Genomic DNA, 19,294 nt, shown 5'->3' on the forward strand with positions numbered 1-19,294 from the left:
CATAGGGGACACATGCTGTGCAATTTTGTGGGATTTCATGTGTACTGTTTTATTCCTTTACCAGCTACTTTTAAAACTTTATTTTTTTGTGCATAAAGTTTTCTTCCCAAAGAATTTTAACCCATTACTAACACAAGACCATACAAGTGCTACTACCCTGTACATGCACAAGAAGGCAATTCTTTCACTGCTTAATCAGAAGGGCAAGGGTATTCAGTGAGATATATTCCTTGTATGTTGAAGTTTGTACTCTGCCTCTGTCCAGTTTCAGTGAAGTGCAAATTCCCTGTATAGCATCTAGCCAAAAAAAAGTAGGAATGTTTTATAATGCTTTTTGTCTTCTGGGGCTTGAGCTTATTTCCGAGAATTCTAACAGCAACATTTGGAGAATGCTAGTTTTGGGAATGGTAGTATTTTACAAACTAGCTATGGTGCAGAATACTGCATCAATTTGTCTGAGACCTGGGTCATAATTTAACTTGTATTCCATTTTTCCAGGTATGAATGCTGCTGTTCGAGCTGTAACACGCATGGGAATATATGTTGGAGCTAAAGTGTTCCTGATATATGAGGTTCACATTTTTTATTTATTATCAAAATATTTTTCCCCTGTGTTGTGTATGTGTTTATAGAAATAGTTTTCTTAAATTGCTTCTGGGAAAGCGAAAGGATCAAAGGATTTTAAAACGGAAGTGCTGGTAAAAATATTTTTACAGTGGTGCAGAAATTGATTAATTCTAACAGACCTATCAATATAATCTTAGGAAGTTTAGGAAAATCTAAGAGTTAAGAAATGGTTGAGGAACATCATTGACAAGTTAAATGTTTTCACCCTTTTGATAACTGATAAATGCAAATGCAGAATAAATTCTGTATTTAGTGTAAATTGTTGAAGTTTTGGCAGAGGTAAGATTCAAACTAAATATAACTACAGTAAACTGGTAAAGAACATATGGCCCTCAAAAATGCTGATCAAATCAGGGTCAAATAACATATTAACTAGGCCACACATTCCTTATTTATGATAACAGTCTACCTGTTTGCTTAGCTGCTTTTATTTCCAGACAATTTTTCCATGATTTTTTTCACAGTTCAGCTAGCCTCCCAATTCTGTTGTGGTACTGTAAAAACATTAGCTTCCAGCAGTGAAGATGCTACATTACCATATTGGGCCAACTTTGCTATATTGTATTGGATATTTTCTTGATAATATGTATTTATTATATTTTTATAATGTTTTAGTCCAAGATCTTTCCCCCATGTGTCAGTCTTTTGCATGGTTACAATTTTATGAAAAACAGTTAAATGGAATTTATGGTGGAGCAAATTGGTGATATGTCCTGCTTTAAATTTTGCTTCCTGTAGCAACCTAAATTTGAACAAAAGAGTAAGACCAAGGATATTGGAATATGTAGATAATTCCCTGTGTTGCAAATTAACTTTAATAAAGTTTTCTTAGTAGTACAATTATGGTATTTTACAAAACATTCTTTTTTCTTCTTAGGGTTACGAGGGATTAGTGGAAGGAGGAGAAAATATTAAGCAAGCAGATTGGCTCAGTGTGTCCAATATTATTCAGTTGGTAAGGCTAATCTTTCCTGACCTTACTCTGTATTAGATGGTCTTATAGTCATATCTGTTCTGGCTACATAAGCCTTTCATGGTACACAGCTTTGTCTTAACTCTCTGAGTAATTTGAATTAAGTGTAAATTTCTGAGTTTGGGATAATAATTGATTTCCATTTTCAGGAAGAACTGAAAATAGAACTCTACTAAAACATACCGTAATCAGTGGACTCAATCTTCCTATCTGTTGTGCCAGTACTCAGTGCTTATCAGTCAGATGACTATGAGCTGCCTCGACTCTCCCATGTCTTCCTTTGCCTTAATAGCAGTGCTTCTTCAAATTTTACTGAATAAGACATGAGTCAGTTTTATTTTCAAAGCGTCCCTGCTATTAGGAAGAAATAGGAACCTATTCAAGGTAGAATCTATAATACTTTATATGAATTCAGTACAGGAGAAACAGTTATGGCTCAGGCTATTAAATCGTGGAGTACTAAACCTTGTATGCTGCTAAGCATTGGAATATTTTATTTATTTAGAAAATTTATATTGTCGCCTACTCGCATATGGCGATTCAGGGCAGCTTACACCGATATAAATATACTACATGAAAGAAGTAAAAATAATAATAAGAAAAATAATAAAATAACACACACTGGCGACAACACACATTCATACTAGCCATTTAATGTACTCCATCCCGCTCTGGGTTTCCCAGGCCTGCTGGCAGAACCACATTTTCAGCACTTTCGGAAAGAGTGTTAGAATGGGGGCCAGTCTAATTTCTGGAGGGATAATGTTCCAGAGAGGGGGAACCACCATGGAGAAGGCCCTTTTTCTGGATCCCACCAGATGTATCTCCTTAGGGGATGGGACCCGCAACATTCCTTGCCTCCCTGCTCTATTGTCACTCTTTGCTTTTGGGTGGCAAGAGATGAACAACTACCTTATATTAGCTAGCAATGCCCATAATTGTGAACCAGGAATCATGGCTTGATTATTAAGGCATGACTAGGATACTAGTATTCACATTCCTTTTATTCATACAATCACATCTGGGAAATAAAAGAGTTCAACTTTATGTTGAAATAGGGAGTTAATGAATTAGTTAACAGCAAAAGACAGAAATTCTAAGCCAAAAAGCAGCTTAAAGCTGGTTTACAATCCTGATTTGTTAGACAACATCCCTCTCCAAGACCCATGATTCACATTTAATGGAAAACTATCTCATTTTTCATATTTATAAAACTGATGAGCAAAAGAACTGCAGGCACTGATATGCCATATGTTCATATTATACAGTGTTGGGATTCAAATATGTAAACAACCGGTTCTCTGTGTGGATGCCGCTTCCTGAAGTCCATTCTGGGTCTGGGCAACAAAAAAATAGCTACCAGTTCTGCCAAAGTGGTGCGAACCAGGTGAATCCCACCACTGATATTATACCTTATTAAATTAGGAACCTTAAATTTACTTCTATACATGACCATGGCTGTAAAATCATTCTAGACTAGTAATGTTGGTCCAAGCTAATAGCTCTTCAAAAACCCAGGTAGAAAGCTTGTCCAATTTTGCTATATGGAAAGATCTTGGTAATGAATTGAGTCTTGCAGGGCTTCTCTCTCATTGAAATTATTCATGTAAACTTTACTGCAATTTAAGTAGGAAAGAATATTTTCCTAGGAAAATCTAGGGAAGTCTTCCACTGAGATATGAGGAAGGAATCCAGTCAGATAAATTTTCTATTTGGTTGTTTCATGTCTTTCCTGTCTGATATATCCCACCAATCTGGATCTCCTGAGTACATGTGATACATAGCTTCTCCTCATCCAACTCTCAGAGCAACCTATATGATTGTTCTGATTCTCTTGCATGTTTATTTGTTTATTTTGTTCATTATGATTTTCCCTTTGTCCCACTTTTGGGAAAGATTGAGCTTGTTGCATAGCAAGAGCAATTTTGAGATAATAAGATAAAGGGATAATATTATTTTTGATCTATCCCTTCAAACAACCCTAAATGATAAGAAATGATTTTTTGTGTACTGTACATTGTTGTATGATACAGTTCTTCAATTTTATGAACTGCTGCTACATTTTCACTTTTTTCAGATTAAACCAAGGAAGTTATATAATAGGTCTTACAGCTTTTTTTAATTAGATCCCTGGCCCCTGCAGCCATACACTTAACATAGGTATTTAAACAGTGCAGGTTAATAACCCATGTCCCCATTCTCACCTTGGTAACCATCTAGCACCTTCCAGAGCAGCTTCTAGTGAGACTTGTGGATCATTGGGAATTCTTGGAATTGCAGCCTCAATACTTCTAAACAAGGTCAACTTAGAAATTGCTGTCCTGGTGACATTAGCTAAATTTATGTTTGTCACTGAAAAATGGAAAGGTTTGTTTTTGGTTAACATTGTGAGATGACACTTTTTATTTTAAAAAATTAACTACATCTGTAGGAGTTAAGGATTAGATTGTATTAGAATTGCTTCTTAGATGGACCTGATTGTCAGAATGTCTTTGAAGTAGACCCATCCACCTCACAAAAGTATTGTATTTTTCCTTCTTCTTAGAACCTTTCCCAGTTTGACTGGTGTGTTTCCTTTCTGTCAGGTAACATTCTGGTGTTGCATGTTTCTATAGGATGGGTCTCTCTTTGTCTCCCTTTACTGCTGATGTAGCTTCTGCTACTAATAAATACAGGCTTGAGCAAGGCTGCCATGTCTATGCCATGTTTTCTTTCATGTGCCATATAAATTATCCCCAAATCTTCTCCAAATGAAGACATTTAACAGTTAAGCAAGTTTGATTTGCACGCTTTAACTGGTTTTGATAGCAGTCCAATTTTAAAAAAATAACCTTTCTTAGCAACATGCTCTTCCACTCCTGACCTCATCATATTTCTCTTCAGTTTATTAGCATTGTAACTAATTAAATCCATATTTTTTGTGGGTTTAGCCCTTATTTGTGCTACAAGTAATAGTCGAAAGCTTCAAATCAGTGGATGTAAATTTATTATGTTAACCTTCAAAGGAGTTATCCTTTTCCTGAGCTGAGGGGGCAGGTGTTCAGAAGATGATTGTTCAATTATAGTTGTGTTCCTAATACCAGGCAGCAGCAGAATCCGCTAAGTTCTTCAGGCATAGCGACAGAAAATTGGGTTAATTAAGAGGTGTCTGTGATGGGCTAAACAGAAAAGGTCAAATGCTAATTTAATGCTTGATTTCTAGTTTCGTTATTCAAAACGTCCAGAGCTGGTATTGCTCAGTGTCACATATCATTGTAGTAACTTCCTGTTATCATTCTGAAAGCCATCTGCTTGGGATATAACAGAGAAACAAATAATTTCCTCCAGAATTTAGCATATTTTCCAGTCAGTTCTGCAATGTATTGGTATGTTAAAAATGGTATCTTGTGAGTGATTGCTCAGTGTCACCAATCCTGGCAATTGATGCTTCACAATGTTAGAAAATATAAAAATGAAAAAAAATGTATGTATTCTTTTTGTAACTTCAGGGGGTGGTGCTTTCAAAACAAAAACATATACCAACTTAAACTTGTTTAAATCTAGAGCCACTACCATTGGAACTCATACATTTTCAATACCATTTTTTCCTATTAATTTCTTCAGTCATCTAATTTTAAATTCATAATTAGGGTTTCTTTTCTGTTTAAAGGGAGGCACTATCATTGGCAGTGCCCGCTGCAAAGCTTTCACCACACGGGAGGGTCGCCTTCGGGCTGCCTACAACTTGGTACAGCATGGCATCACTAATTTGTGCGTCATTGGAGGGGATGGCAGCCTGACTGGTGCAAATATCTTCCGCTCAGAGTGGGGTGGTCTTTTGGAAGAATTGGTTGAAAAAGGTAGGTATAAACCTCCTCTAACATCGTACTATTGGTGCCAGGCTGCTGCCTGCATTTCATGTTATTCACTCTGAAAATCAACTTTGATGTTGAGAGCCAAAAGACTGTAACCAAACAATGCTTCTAAGGATGGAAGATAGTATCAACACATGTATTTATTTTGTTGTCCGGTCACTAAGTTGTGTCCGACTCTTTGTGACCCCATGGACCGTACTTAGTTACTTAGTTCACTTTCAACAGGACAATGAAAAATTTTCAATTTCAGTAAGAAAAATTAGAGAGATAATTTAGAATTGCAGGGTTGGGGAAGATCATACTGGGTTGCAGCACATGCAAAAAAGAGAGATCTGGATGCCTTAGATCATAAGTTGAATGAGAGCCAACTGTGTGATACAGAAATGATACATGTGCAGTCCTAAGCCATATCAACAGATCTCTGGAGTCAAGATCAAAAAGAATCATTGTTCTTCTCTATTCTGCTTTGATACTTCCAATTTTGGGCATATTATTTTAAATGATGACCAACTGGAGCCTCCCGGAAATGAACAACCAAGATGACAAGGGGCCTAGAGGAAAAAAGAAATTATGAGTGGTGGGACATTTTAACTATGTTTAAGCTGGAAAAATTTTGTGAGGAGATATTGTATTATCTGGAGGGCTATCATAAAGGAGAATGGCCAAATTTTTCAGAGTTATTCTGTAACAGGAAAACACACTGGTTTGAATTATAAGAAGTAAGATTTCAATTGGACATATGGAAAACATTTCTAAGATAGTAGCTGTTCAACAATAGAACAGATTGTGTCAGAAAGTAGCAGATTCTTCTTCACTGGGATGTTTCAGCAGCTAGAATCATCAAAAAACATTCTGTGAATTTACTTTACCGTTGTAGAGTCAAATAACAGACTCTCGAAAACTGGTTAGAAAACCCTTTTATGCCAAACAGCATCAAAGCAGGATTATTTTGAGTTTCTTTCCATTGCTTGCTTCGGTGTCTAAACAGTGCAGTAACTTCTTCAAGTCCCTCCTTAGTGGTTTGTTCCCCCTTTCCTCCTGAGCAATTCTTTCACCTTTTCCCAAATTTACAAACTGTCTAAAATACTTTAATTCTGGATTTAACCATGGGCCAAGTGAATTCCAGAATCCCTTCCAGACCCTATGATTTTATGATTGTTTTAAAAAAAAATCCTCACTTTTAACACCATTGAATCTTACGCTGAATCTTTTTAATAGTCAGTTGCACCTCTTTATGCATTTTTGTAACATAAAACATATAATGGAAATAAAAATAAAAGAAATAAAATCAGCCTTCAGTTCCAATGAAACACAAACTTAGTGAAATCAGTGCTTTTATATAGATATAACATATCTGTCCTGTTTTTGCAGGCAAACTGTTAATCGGGACAAAGAACATAATTTATCAGAATACTTTTTTAAATGGAATAAAAGAAAAACCTGATTTTAATTGAAATAATCTCCATTTACTTTGATGTAGGATAATTTTTGTTTAATTGTGTTTGGAAACAATTCATTTGAGATATTCTTAAGACTCACAGTCCTTTGTTCACTTTCCATATAGGAGAAATCACTGAGGAAATATCTCAGGCATACCGTCACTTAAATATTGTGGGCCTTGTGGGCTCCATTGACAATGACTTTTGTGGCACTGACATGACCATTGGTACTGACTCTGCTTTGCACCGCATCATGGAGGTGATTGATGCCATCACTACAACAGCCCAGAGGTGAACACATCTTTTCTTCACTGTCATTGTCACAAGCACATAAGGTGTGGCTAGTTTTAATAAAGCTGCTTCCTTATTCTCTGTAAATTGAGCGCTTTATTTTGCTTAATTTCCTCTGTTCCCCCCCCCATATTATAAAAGCAACTTATTATTGTAAGGCACTTGTATCTTCACCTAAGATAGTATTGAGTGATAAGCTCTTACTTTCTAATTTTGTTTTACAGTCACCAGAGAACATTTGTGCTGGAAGTGATGGGCAGGCACTGTGGGTAAGAGTTGTTTACTTGTTGAACTGAGAAAAGAATTAACAATTTCCTAGTTGGGGAGGGCTAATCTAAAAAACACCCCCCCCTTTATGCATTATGAAATCCTCCCTCCCCCCAGCTCCCTCCATTCAGTCTTCAGGACCATTTCTTTCATTTTAATAAACATCAAAGCTGCCATTCACAAGATGATACTATTCTCCTTTTCTAGATACCTAGCATTAGTTTCAGCACTGGCTTCTGGAGCTGACTGGCTTTTCATTCCCGAATCACCCCCTGAGGATGGCTGGGAGGATTTTATGTGTGAACGGCTTGGTGAGGTAAGAATTAGTAACGTCTGGTAATTCAACTAAATAAACCTAGATCATGCTAGACAGTGCTTATGGAATTCACTTTTCCTACAAATACCTTTATAAGTATCATTGTGCAACCTGGCTTAAAAAAAGATTATTTTTATATAAAAACTGGCTGCTGTCTTATTGCAAAGTATCAGTGGCTAGCATTATTTCCAAAAGTGCCTGTGGAGTCCCCTCCCCATGAGACCTAGAGAGATTCTTTAAGAAATAATAGCAATAGGACTTAGATTTATATACCTTTCCATAGTGCTTACAGCATTCTCTGAACAGTTTACAAGTGTTAGTATATTGCCCCTAACAATCTCATCCTCATCCTCAGCCTTACCATCCTCAGAAGGATGGAAGGCTGAGTAAACCATGTGTCAGTCAGGATTGAACTCCTAGCTGTGGGCAGAATTAGCCTACAATATTGCATTCTAACCACTGCGCTACTACAACTCCTATAAAAATAAGATATGATTGTAAAGATTTGGGCATATTTTCAAAAAAAAAAAAGACAGAATATGCTGATAAACAATAGGAAAGATCTGCCCGAGTTTACTTAAAAAAACATTTGATATTTATAGCGATGTGCAAAACTCATAGATTTGAGAATATAATGTTCTGAAGTATTCTGGAACATTCTATTCCCTTTTTGATATCTTGCCATTCCAGGGCTGATCCAATATTTTCCAGAAGTAACAAGCCTGTTTTGGAGCCAGAACACCTTGAACATGTGAAGGAGTATTTCTGGAAATTGCCAAACCTGTCCCTGGAATGGCATGGTCCAGAAAAGGTATGGCATGACCTCAAGGAGAAACCTTCCAGTGTTCTCCAGAATTCCAGATTTCTCCAGAATGTTAGGCATTTTTAATACTATTTTAATTCAAATATGTATTCCCTGAGCTAATATGGCTTACAATGTACCCTAGAAAAATCTAACTTTTTAAAGAAACAGCTGACAGATAAATAATTTGCCTGAATAGATTCTGAGACATGCTTACTAGTTTGGTTTTGAATACTATGCACAGTTACTACAAGTTGCTCAACGTGAACAAAATTGTTGAAAGAAGGATGAGAGATGAAATCTTCCAGATTTGAGGTTTATGGTGTAGGAAATTCAGGACCGCTTAAGTGTGGTCAACTTTGTCTCCATTTTTTCTACATGTAGGGACTATATTCCTATGTGATTAAAAACTCAGGGTGCTAATATTAGGATTGTGAAAGTCTCTTGTCCTGGAGTCCATCAGTTGTTTGGTTTTCTTATATTTTTATCTGGACAGGCCCGAAGCAGAGGATCCCGACTAAATATAATCATAATTGCTGAAGGTGCCATAGACAGGAATGGGAAACCAATCACCTCTAACTATGTGAAGGAGGTAAGAGACAAATTAATAGGTTAGAACCAGACATTGAAAACAAAACTTAGGGAGAAAAATATTGTTTTAGGTTCTTCTAAATTCTGGAAATAGTTGCATAGATTACGTTTCTTTGATTATTTTTTTCAGCCCTTCAATCTATACAAAGTTGAGAAACCCAACTTGGGCAGCTTTAGTATAGATTCTCTTGTAGTGGCTTTTGATCTATAGCAGTCTCTGATTTTGTTTAGGGGGAGGGCATTGTGTTGGTAGGGAATGCAAGAATGTAAAATGCATCATCCTTTCCTCCCCTCTTTTTAATCAGCTGGTTGTCAAACGCCTCGGCTTTGACACTCGTGTAACTGTGCTTGGTCATGTGCAGCGTGGTGGGACCCCATCTGCATTTGATCGTGTCTTGGTAAGTGTGATATTTTCACAGAATGACTAAATAATGACCCCATAATGGGTTGCTTATTTAAGTTCCCCCAAATTGGAAATCTTCCTCATATCTATGTACAACCTCCCAAGGAGTCACATATGACAGCTTAGAAACATTTAAACCAGGAAGTCTGAATCCTGAGGTTAACTTTTTGTGTTCTGCTCCATGGTTTCCTCCTTTTGGAATAATATATTTAAAAAGAACAGTTAAATAGTTTGATGTTTCCAGATCTTATTTCTCAACCTGTGGGTTTATTTGGTGCTACTGGATGGGAGGAACTTACCCAGTTTCTGACATAATTTGGCAGTTCCCTCTTGGGTAACCTTGCCTACTGATTTTATTCCAAGAAGAAGCATTAACCTGAAGTAAAGACAGCTATATCCGGACACTACCAAGGTCAGATATTCAAGGAAAGCTAATTTCTCTTCTTCACTTAGATGTCACATTGTAGGATAGCTGTCTAACAATCTCATCTTTCTTCTCTCTGGAAAGGAGTTGTTCCATGGCTGTGAAGCAGTACATCAATAAGGGTGAAAATAGTGTAGAGGACAATTGTCACGATGCCAGGCTTACTGCAGAACTCAAGCAGGAGAGAACTACTGTGTGCGATAGACATTACTTGCCTCATAATATGTTATGTTCAAGAAAAAATTGTATTTGATTGAAGATGAAACTTTGAAAGTTATTTTTCCCATCAACCCTATTATAAGCCTTTTTTTATGATGACCTTGGTGATTCATGAACTAAATGCTTGCCCAGAATGCTTCATAATGTTTCACAATTAACCAAATTTATTAGCAGGAATCCTACCCTGTGCATAGCAGCAGTTGTATGCAGCTGCTGCTCAAATTCTAGCTTGCTTTCTACCATCACAGAAATAGTAGGTGTATGCTTAGACTTCATGTAGTATTTGTCCTACTTTGTCACCCTTTACTCTTGAATTTAATTTTAATTTACCTTTTGTTCATTTGACTATATAGGATATATATCAACACCATTCATATACTTTCTGGCCTTGGACACAAGGCTGTTGATGTCTCCATTCTACCAGTGCCAGCATTGTGATAGCAAAGTTTCTCCCTTGGATGGACACAATCTTTGCCCTTTGGGACTTGGTTAATGCTATGCAGTAGACCCACCCATTTCTAAGCGCAGCTGGGTATTTTCAGAATAGTCTTAAGTGTAATTGCTCTTCTTGGCACTAAGCCATTTTGGGGGGGGGGGAAATTGTTAGGACATCACATTCGGAAGCTATCATAATATCTGTCTTAATGCAGAGTTTGTACCATATCGCTAGTTTCTGGTCTCTACCACACCTAGTCTTGAAGGCATTTAAGATCATTTTTTCTTGCTGAGAACCCTTTAGACTTTGTAATTTTAACACTGGCATTAGGAAAAACCATGAAAAAAAGAGATAAAGGGCCTCTCAGGACACTGTCCTGCACTCCCGCTCAAGCCTCTGTATAATGTGGGTATTTAATTCCACCAGTTCCCTTCATTTTCCATTTTAGCAGCATCACCATTGCTAGATTCAACAGTTTCTCTAGTCTTCCTTGAATCTTACTGATTTCAGAAGGAGAAATTTATATATGTTATCTATAGCTCTCTTCTCCAGTCTGATATGACTATTTTTCTCCCCTCAGTTTCCCTATCTTCTTGGTCCATTCATTAGCTATTGCTCTTGGGCATGGCACGGCAAGTCCGCAAGCTTTCTGGAGTCCCACTTGACTACCCATCACAATCTCAGGATGCCCTTCTGCAGCTTTCATACCCAAACACCAATTCTTCATGGCCTTCCACTCAAAGACTGCCACCTTCTCCTACATTAGAAATGGGGTTTATGTCCTTGCATGCTTTGCAATTCCACAATCTAGCAGCTGCCCTTGATCTTGGGCCTCTTACCCACTTTATGTTATTCTGGATTGGATGTATCGGGGAGCGACAGCTATGTCTCTGAAGCTTCCTCTGTTGCTTTTCCATATGTTTCGTCACATGAAATGAAGATTTTCTGTGCTAGGCTGATTTTTCTGGTGGTTACGCTCTTTACCTAAAAAGCTAGAAATCATCACAGATCACTGAGGAGGAATCTGGCCTTGAGCTCTCCCAAAGGTGCTTTGGGAGAGAGACACATAGCATGGCATGGTTAGAGAAGAACCTTTACTACATATTAGGAAGAAGTCCTAACAGTTGATTGCTCTCTGTCAAGATAGCAGTGCCCATTGTAATTTAATTGCAGCATTTATTTCTCCTGCCCTCACGCCCTTATTTTAATATGTTCTTTTTCCTCTGTACTTCTCAGCCTTGAAGCTGAGTAGTTATTGATTGTTCGCTACAGCATTGATTGTTCGCTGCACTAAGAAACTCTGGTTCACTATTTAACATCCCACACCAACAGTGAGCCAACCTGCTTACAACAAATGTACTTGTGTACTCCTAGAGCAGCAAAATGGGCATGGAAGCAGTGATGGCATTACTGGAAGCAACACCAGATACTCCAGCCTGTGTGGTGAGTCTGTCCGGGAACCAATCAGTGCGCCTACCTCTAATGGAATGTGTGCAAGTGGTGAGTATTTCACAGAAACACAGAAGCCAAATATGTTCAGGATAGGATGCTGTTGGCTTTGCTTTTAGCTGGAGCTGGGAGAATGGGGTGGGGGGGAGAGAAATAAATAGAGGAGATAAGGAGGTTGAAAATTCATGTTGCTGGTGCTCACATCCTGATGCTCCCCAAATATATTCAGAACTCGAAAAGTTCCTAGCAGCTCTGATTAGAATTCTGGGAAATCAGGTTTCTCTATATTTAAAAGTTTCCAGATTGGACAAAGGTCGTCTTAGCTACTCAGGATAGATATAATATGTGGCAATTCTGTTGGTGTAATTGGAATATGCATCTGAGATACAATACCTAAAAGCTCAGTTTTTCTTTCACTTGAGAAAAGTTACCCAAAAAATGGAAAACAATGTGATTGCTTTTACAGGAAACATAGCAAATAGGGACTAGGAGATAAAGAATTAATATCAATAAGTAAACTATTTCTCCCAAGTCCTAGGCTGTGAATCAGTAATACAGCATCCATAAGGCAGGGGTGAACAGGGAAAGACAAGCCTTGAACTGTGATTGGACAATAGCAGTGAAGGCTAGGATAAGGTTGCTGATTCTTTTCTTACTTCATTTCTTTATAAGAACAAACAACATTTTTGTGAACTCCAGTATTTTTTTTTGTTTCTGCAAAATCAAATTAGTTTAAAGAATTGAGAAAACAATGCTTCTTAAAGAGTGAAAATATCTTGCAGGCCTATCATTTGCATAACTTGTCACAGTCATTTAAACTGTGGTATTTGGGTGTAGTGTTTTAGAGTCTTGAGTACAGACTCATATCTTATGAGTCATTCTTGATTTTGTTCCAGGAAGGAGGCTACTTCTCTTTTTGGCCTTGCTCAGGCTTTCTTTAAAGTAGGGGTAATTAATTTGTGACCCTGAATTCCCAGCAGCTTCTCCCAAGATGTCCACTGGGGAAGAATTTGAGAGTTGTTATTCAGCAAAATCTGGAGGGCCTAAAAGCAGTGTTTTTCAACCTTGGCAACTTTAAGATTTGTGGACTTCAATTCCCAGAATTCCCCAGAGAGGAATTTTGGAAATTGAAGTCCGTAGTTCTTAAAATTGCCAAGGATGAACTGGTGTTAAAGTTTCCCCATCCCTCATTTAAAAGAAAATCATTTTGCCCTGTATTCCTGCCAATGCACAAATTATTTTTCTTGTTCTTTTCTTTCTTGAATGTTTTTCTGAAATAATAATATATTCTTGAGTGGGCTTAACTTGCTGGTTCTTTAATTGGAACAAACAGATAATCATTCTCATTGCATACATGGTATTACCTGATTTTTTTTGTGTGTGACTCCTCACAAGAACGTCCTTGTGATTCTTTGTCCTTACAGACCAAAGATGTCCAGAAAGCTATGGATGAGAAAAGGTTTGATGAAGCTATTCAGCTTAGAGGCAGGTGAGAGCTATCTCTCAATCTGAGAAGAGAATGCATTTCTTTTATCTGCTTGTAGAAGTGTGAGAAAAGACAAGGCAAAACAACTTCAGTATACTGCAGATTGTAATGCTGTAGAAATAACCTGGTCTTCTCTGTTCATTAAAGCACTCTAACCTAATGGCTAAGTGCTGAATGAGGGGTAGAGAAATCCAAACTTTGTGTTAGGCACAGTAGCCAGTTAAGTGGCTTCTGACTAGTAATTTTATCTCAAGACCAGGAAGAAGGTGTAATAGCAAATAACTTCCAAAAATGTTAACAAGAAAACAAGTCCATGCAATCATCTAGAGTCAAAGATGCTAAGAAGTGTTGTGTTGGCATCATGAATGCCACTTGGAAAGAAGTTACTTGCAATATAAAATCCTGTTTTACCATGCTGTGTTCATTCTTACCTTTCTCTTTCTGGAAAGGCATAGCCAGCTTCATAGCCTTCAACATGCTCAGTTCTAACTGATTATTTGGTTGAACCTTTCATTTCTAGTAATTTTTCCCTAAATAGTTTGTATGTTTCTGAAAATAGTGGTCATTTCCAGAGTTTAATGACAATATTTCTTGGTATGAGTTTGGAATTATTTTAGTTATTTAAGGCAAGTTGGAGACTAAACATTAGAAACTGAATGATTTGACTTATACTGTTGTCACTCTTTGACATCTAAGAAAAGAATGTCAAGCTGGTGCTATTTCCTGTTTCCACTAAGAAATCTTTAAAGCCATTAAATCAGACTGAAAATTGAGATGATTATCAGCCGGACTATTTAAACAAAGTGACATAGTTTATTAAGGAAATGACACATTGCAAACTGAGTAAAATCAGGTAGTAATTGTTTCCATACTTTTAAAATGGTTGTGATGGCCAGGAAGTCTGAGATGAAATAATTTGAGCCTCTTTTTTGAGAATATAAGTAATGTATTTGGGTATTGCTTATGTAAGTATAGTCTTAAAAGACTAAAGACTTATTTCAGCAACGTGGTAGAGAGATCACTAAAGATGTGAAGGTGATTTTCAAGGAAAAGCTGTAATGCATAGAAATTACATCTACAGACTCAAATATGTACATATTGGTGGGGAAGCAAGGGGGGTTGTTAATGAAACAAACATTGTAACACAAATTCTACTTCTTGTCAACTAGTGTTTAGCCACAGTTTAGAGAGAACGGAGGTTGCATCATGATATCGTGATAAATGTTATGATTTTGCACCTCACACAGATACTGCTTCTGTTCATCAGTTATGTTATCCCTTGTCACAGTTTAAAAGAATTCCTGAGCTTGAATATTATTAGGAGATAAAAAGAAATACTTTATCACCCTTTGGATTTGGACAGTTGCTAGCTAGTCTTCTGAAACCTGTTATCTTTTAGATGTCTTGGAATCGTATATTTCAGAATTCCCGATAACATGACCAAATAGTTATGGGTTGAGGAGGGGCAGCCTATGAAATATAGCAGCTAAAAGAGGTATTTTGCTTACAGTTTCAGCCTGGAAACCAAACTTTGGAGAATATACCACAATAGCAAAGTTAACAGTATCTATCAGAACAGACCTTTGATTAAATTTAAAGAATGGTCTCCTTTTTATCATGTATCACATAACAAAGCAAACTCAGATACTATTGAATTCAGGTTTTAAGGGGAAAAGAATGGATTTAAAGAGAGGAATCAGAACAATTTCCATATTTATAAATATTTTGATGCAATAATCTGGTACATTAGGAGGCAGTGTAGAATTATGTAGTTTCTTAATGTTTTCACTGATTTTTCTCTTTTTAAAATGTATTTTTATTTTTTCTAATTTTTTCCTTTTTCCTTTACATGATTGTGCAACTATTTTTGGCACATTGACAAATAGTTGGGATATCAATATTAATATTATGTTTAGACACTTATAGAAATGTTTAGTTATTTGGTGGGATTCACCAGTTTGCACCACTTCTGCAGAACCAGTAGCTAATTTTTTGTTGCCCAGGCCCAGACTGGACTTCCAGAAGCGGCATCCACACAGAGAACTGGTTGTTCACATATTTGAATCCCACCACTGGCTATTTCTTAAGAAGATACAGTGAACCAATTCTATAAAATTAATTAATGCATGAATGAAATAATGAATTTTAAATTATATAATTATAAACCCTGTTTGTTTATTCATCGATATTTTATTCTTGATCCACTATCTTCTTTTATGTAGCTATTTAGTTTGTTCCTTAAGTGTTTTAACAAATAAATTGCTCATTTAAAAAGAAAAAAATACAACAATCAAATGGTAACCAGTATGATTGTAAAATTATTTTACAGAAGCTTTGAAAACAATTGGAACATGTATAAGCTGCTTGCACACCAGAAGCCAGCTCAGACAAAGGTGAGAAAAGAAAAGAACATGAGTTGTCTGAGTGCTTGTGTTTGGAGATAGGAGGACTGATGGGGATGTTCCACAGTCATGTATATGTGACTGGCACTTAGCCATGCCTAAATGTAAATAGAAATGCAATATTTATGTTCTGTGTATAGATTTAAATTACCCTCTCCCCAATGACAGTGACTCAAGACTTGCATTATTCTTGTTTATTTCAGAAAATGTTTAATTCAAATGTGAAAGAAAGGTTAAAATAATTGCTTTTTGAATTAAAGGCACTGATAGTGCTCAATATGCAGGCAGAGAACTGATAATTGTTACTATAGATAGTCATCAGCTTACAATTTTTCCAAGTTATGATGGTCTCGGAAAAGGTACTTTATAGCAGGGGTCCTCAACCTTGGCAACTTTAAGACTTGTGGACTTCAATCTTTGCTGGCTGAGGAATTCTGGGAGTTGAAGTCCACAAGTCTTAAAGTTGCCAAGGTTGAGGACCCCTGCTTTATAGCTTCCACCATTGTAAAGTTGTACAGCTCACCCTGTGTACACATGGTCACATTTTGGGTGCTTGGCAAGCAGTCCGCATTGTTCTGTACCAGCCTGCTACCGGCCCTGCAGAAAAGGCAGGGACAACCCCTTTTACAAGAAGGCAAGAGGCTGGAATTACGCCTGCCAAATTTATTACCACAAAAACAAACGGAACAAGACAAACCAAGAAACAGGAGCTTTAAGAAACATGAACTATCCAAGCGGTTGCCTTCAGCAAACCAGTCCTCCCCACACATTTCCCTTATATAGAGTTCAGGGCGTGGCTTCTCTCTGCCTCCTTCCGAGAAGCCCCATTGCCTTCCTCTGTTTACTCCTAATTGACTGCCTCCTGCGTCAGGCGTCCTTGAACAGGGCCAGCTGTGGGTCATCTTCATCCACGCTGTCAGGCTCACACAGCTGGGTCTCCGTGGTGACCAAGTGGGAGGGGCCTGGCTGAGGGCTCTCATCAGCAAGATCTTCAACCCCCTCAGCAAGGTCTTCAACACCCCCCTCCTCCTCCTTTGAGTCGTCCGACCCAACTGCCGAACCCACAGGCTGACCCTGAATCACAACACGCATTTACAACCAGTTGCCAAGCATCCACAATAATGTGATTACCATTTGCAACCTTTCTTGCCTGCTTGCCCAGAAAGTCAATTGGGAAACTAGCAGGGAAGGTTGCAAGTGAAGGAGAATGAGGGAGAGGAGAAAACCTTTTAGTGGGTTGCAGAACAATGCTGAAATCCTAAGAGTTCAACTTCATTCCTGCAGCCCCATGAAGGAGTTTCCATTCATGCACAGAGGGGAGCTGAAATCCTTCAGTGGGCTGCAGGAACATTTGAGAACGAAAGGGGCTGCCTGCCAGGAGGATTTCATCTCTACATGGAACTAAAATCTTTCAGCAAGCAGCTCTTTCAATCTGTCTGCTTAATGACCTGAGAGATAGTTTAATATCCGCAACCAAGAGTCCTCAGATTGCAGTCATTGAGCAAAGCAATCACATGGCCTCTAGCTTAATAATCCATTCAATGTCTGAAATTCCCGTCCCAACTGTGATTGTAAGTCAAGGACCTGTATGATGTATGATGGCCTCCCCTTTATCATTTTTAAAAGGTCTTTGTGGGAAAAGGGGGAAGAAGATATATCTGAGACAGCCTTGCATCTTCTGAATCCTGCTTCAATCCTTAAAAGACTTGGAGGAGTGTTGAGAAAAATAGTTTTTTATTTTAAAACACACCCACTTTTTTGTTTATCCATAGTTTTAGAGTCTTCAAGTTCTGCGTAACTTGCTAATTGTCTTTCATTCCACCAGAGCAATTTCAGCATTGCCATTCTGAATGTAGGCGCGCCAGCAGCCGGCATGAATGCAGCAGTCCGATCGGCTGTTCGTGTTGGGATTTGCCAGGGTCACACAATGTATGTGGTGAATGATGGCTTTGAAGGCTTAAGCAAAGGGCAGGTAAGTCTTGTTCCAATCAGATGAAAGACTACTCCTTCTCCTGGATGACTTCTTTCTCTGATATGAGAACATCAGTGGGTTACGACACTGAGCTTATCGATCAGAAGGTCGGCAGTTTGGTGGGTCGAATCCCGAGTGCCGCATAACAGAGTGAGCGCCTGTTACTCGTCCCAGCTTCTGCCAACCTAGTAATTCGAAAGCACATAAAAATGCAAGTAGAAAAATTGGGACCACTATGGTGGGAAGGTAACAGCGTTCCGTGCGCCTTTGGCGTCTAGTCATGCCGGCCACATGACCACGGAGACGTCCTCGGACAAGCGACAAGTGCTGGCTCTTCGGCTTTGAAACGGAGATGAGCACCGGCCCCTAGAGTCAGAAATCACTAGTACGCATGTGCGGGGGAACCTTTACCTTTACCTATTCCTTTGGAACTTTATGAATTTTGAATGCACCACTTAGAGTTTTAAAATTTCAGATTAAAGAATTATTATTAATAATTCTCATGCAATAAAATATTAATCTGCCACTGGTTTGTAAGGCAGAAAACTGGCATTGGCTGGTTAATTTGAGGTTAATAGAGCAAATCACAAGAGGCTTAATTATTTGCTCTTACAGGTCAGAGAGCTGTGCTGGCATGATGTTGCAGGTTGGTTGGGCCGTGGAGGATCCATGTTGGGCACCAAACGGTTAGTGCTATCAAAGCCAATAAAAACTTACAAGAAAGTATACATTGAGCATAAAAAAGAACAGGAGGTCAAGTTGAAACTCTCCATAGAGTTAGAAGATATGCGAATGACATAGCCCTTGATCTCAAATAAATTCTACAACCTTTTCCTACCTCCATGAAAGACATGAATAATCACTATTTATTTTTGAACTGTTCTTGTAATTAAGAACCTTATCTTATCTTGCATCTGCCTTTCTAATGTGGAATTGAATTATTTCAGTACCGTATTTTGTTTTTCATAGTTTCTCTTGTGGAGAAAAATGCCAATATATCAATTACTTCCATAAATCTGTGTTTAATAACTGTGAAGAATCTCAGAACATAGCTTTTCAATATGCATATTCTAACTGGAAAAAAACTTCATTTAAAACTTGCTTTATTATTGTTTTGCCAGAACTCTTCCAAAGACATGTATGGAAAAGATTGCTGAAAATGTTAGGAAATTTAACATCCAGGCCCTGCTAGTCATTGGAGGTTTTGAGGTACTGAGAAACTGGTTGTGTCATTTCAATATTAATTACTATCTCTTTTCATCTTACTTCACCTCACTCCCCCCACAACCCTTTTTATAAAAGGCTTTTCTAAACAGACATATTTGTAGTGTTGGTATTGTACG

The 19,294-nt window shown here is 37.8% G+C and overlaps 1 protein-coding gene across 2 annotated transcripts in view; it reads left to right on the plus strand.

Moving 5' to 3' along the window:
• Positions 1–19,294, plus strand: part of PFKL (phosphofructokinase, liver type) — a 77,376-nt gene that overhangs the window by 8,444 nt on the left and 49,638 nt on the right. For both annotated transcript variants that reach the window (XM_083363721.1, XM_083363720.1), the window contains exons 2-15: positions 499–572; positions 1,505–1,582; positions 5,250–5,439; positions 7,019–7,184; positions 7,409–7,453; positions 7,659–7,767; positions 9,066–9,161; positions 9,466–9,558; positions 12,017–12,142; positions 13,516–13,580; positions 15,907–15,970; positions 17,805–17,951; positions 18,567–18,637; positions 19,073–19,160. In XM_083363721.1, the coding sequence (XP_083219847.1) occupies positions 499–572; positions 1,505–1,582; positions 5,250–5,439; positions 7,019–7,184; positions 7,409–7,453; positions 7,659–7,767; positions 9,066–9,161; positions 9,466–9,558; positions 12,017–12,142; positions 13,516–13,580; positions 15,907–15,970; positions 17,805–17,951; positions 18,567–18,637; positions 19,073–19,160 (1,412 nt within the window). The remainder of the gene's footprint in view (positions 1–498; positions 573–1,504; positions 1,583–5,249; positions 5,440–7,018; positions 7,185–7,408; positions 7,454–7,658; positions 7,768–9,065; positions 9,162–9,465; positions 9,559–12,016; positions 12,143–13,515; positions 13,581–15,906; positions 15,971–17,804; positions 17,952–18,566; positions 18,638–19,072; positions 19,161–19,294) is intronic.

The sequence above is a fragment of the Vipera ursinii genome (genome assembly GCF_947247035.1).
Source record: "Vipera ursinii genome assembly, chromosome: 5".
NCBI classification, from domain to species: Eukaryota; Metazoa; Chordata; class Lepidosauria; order Squamata; family Viperidae; genus Vipera; species Vipera ursinii.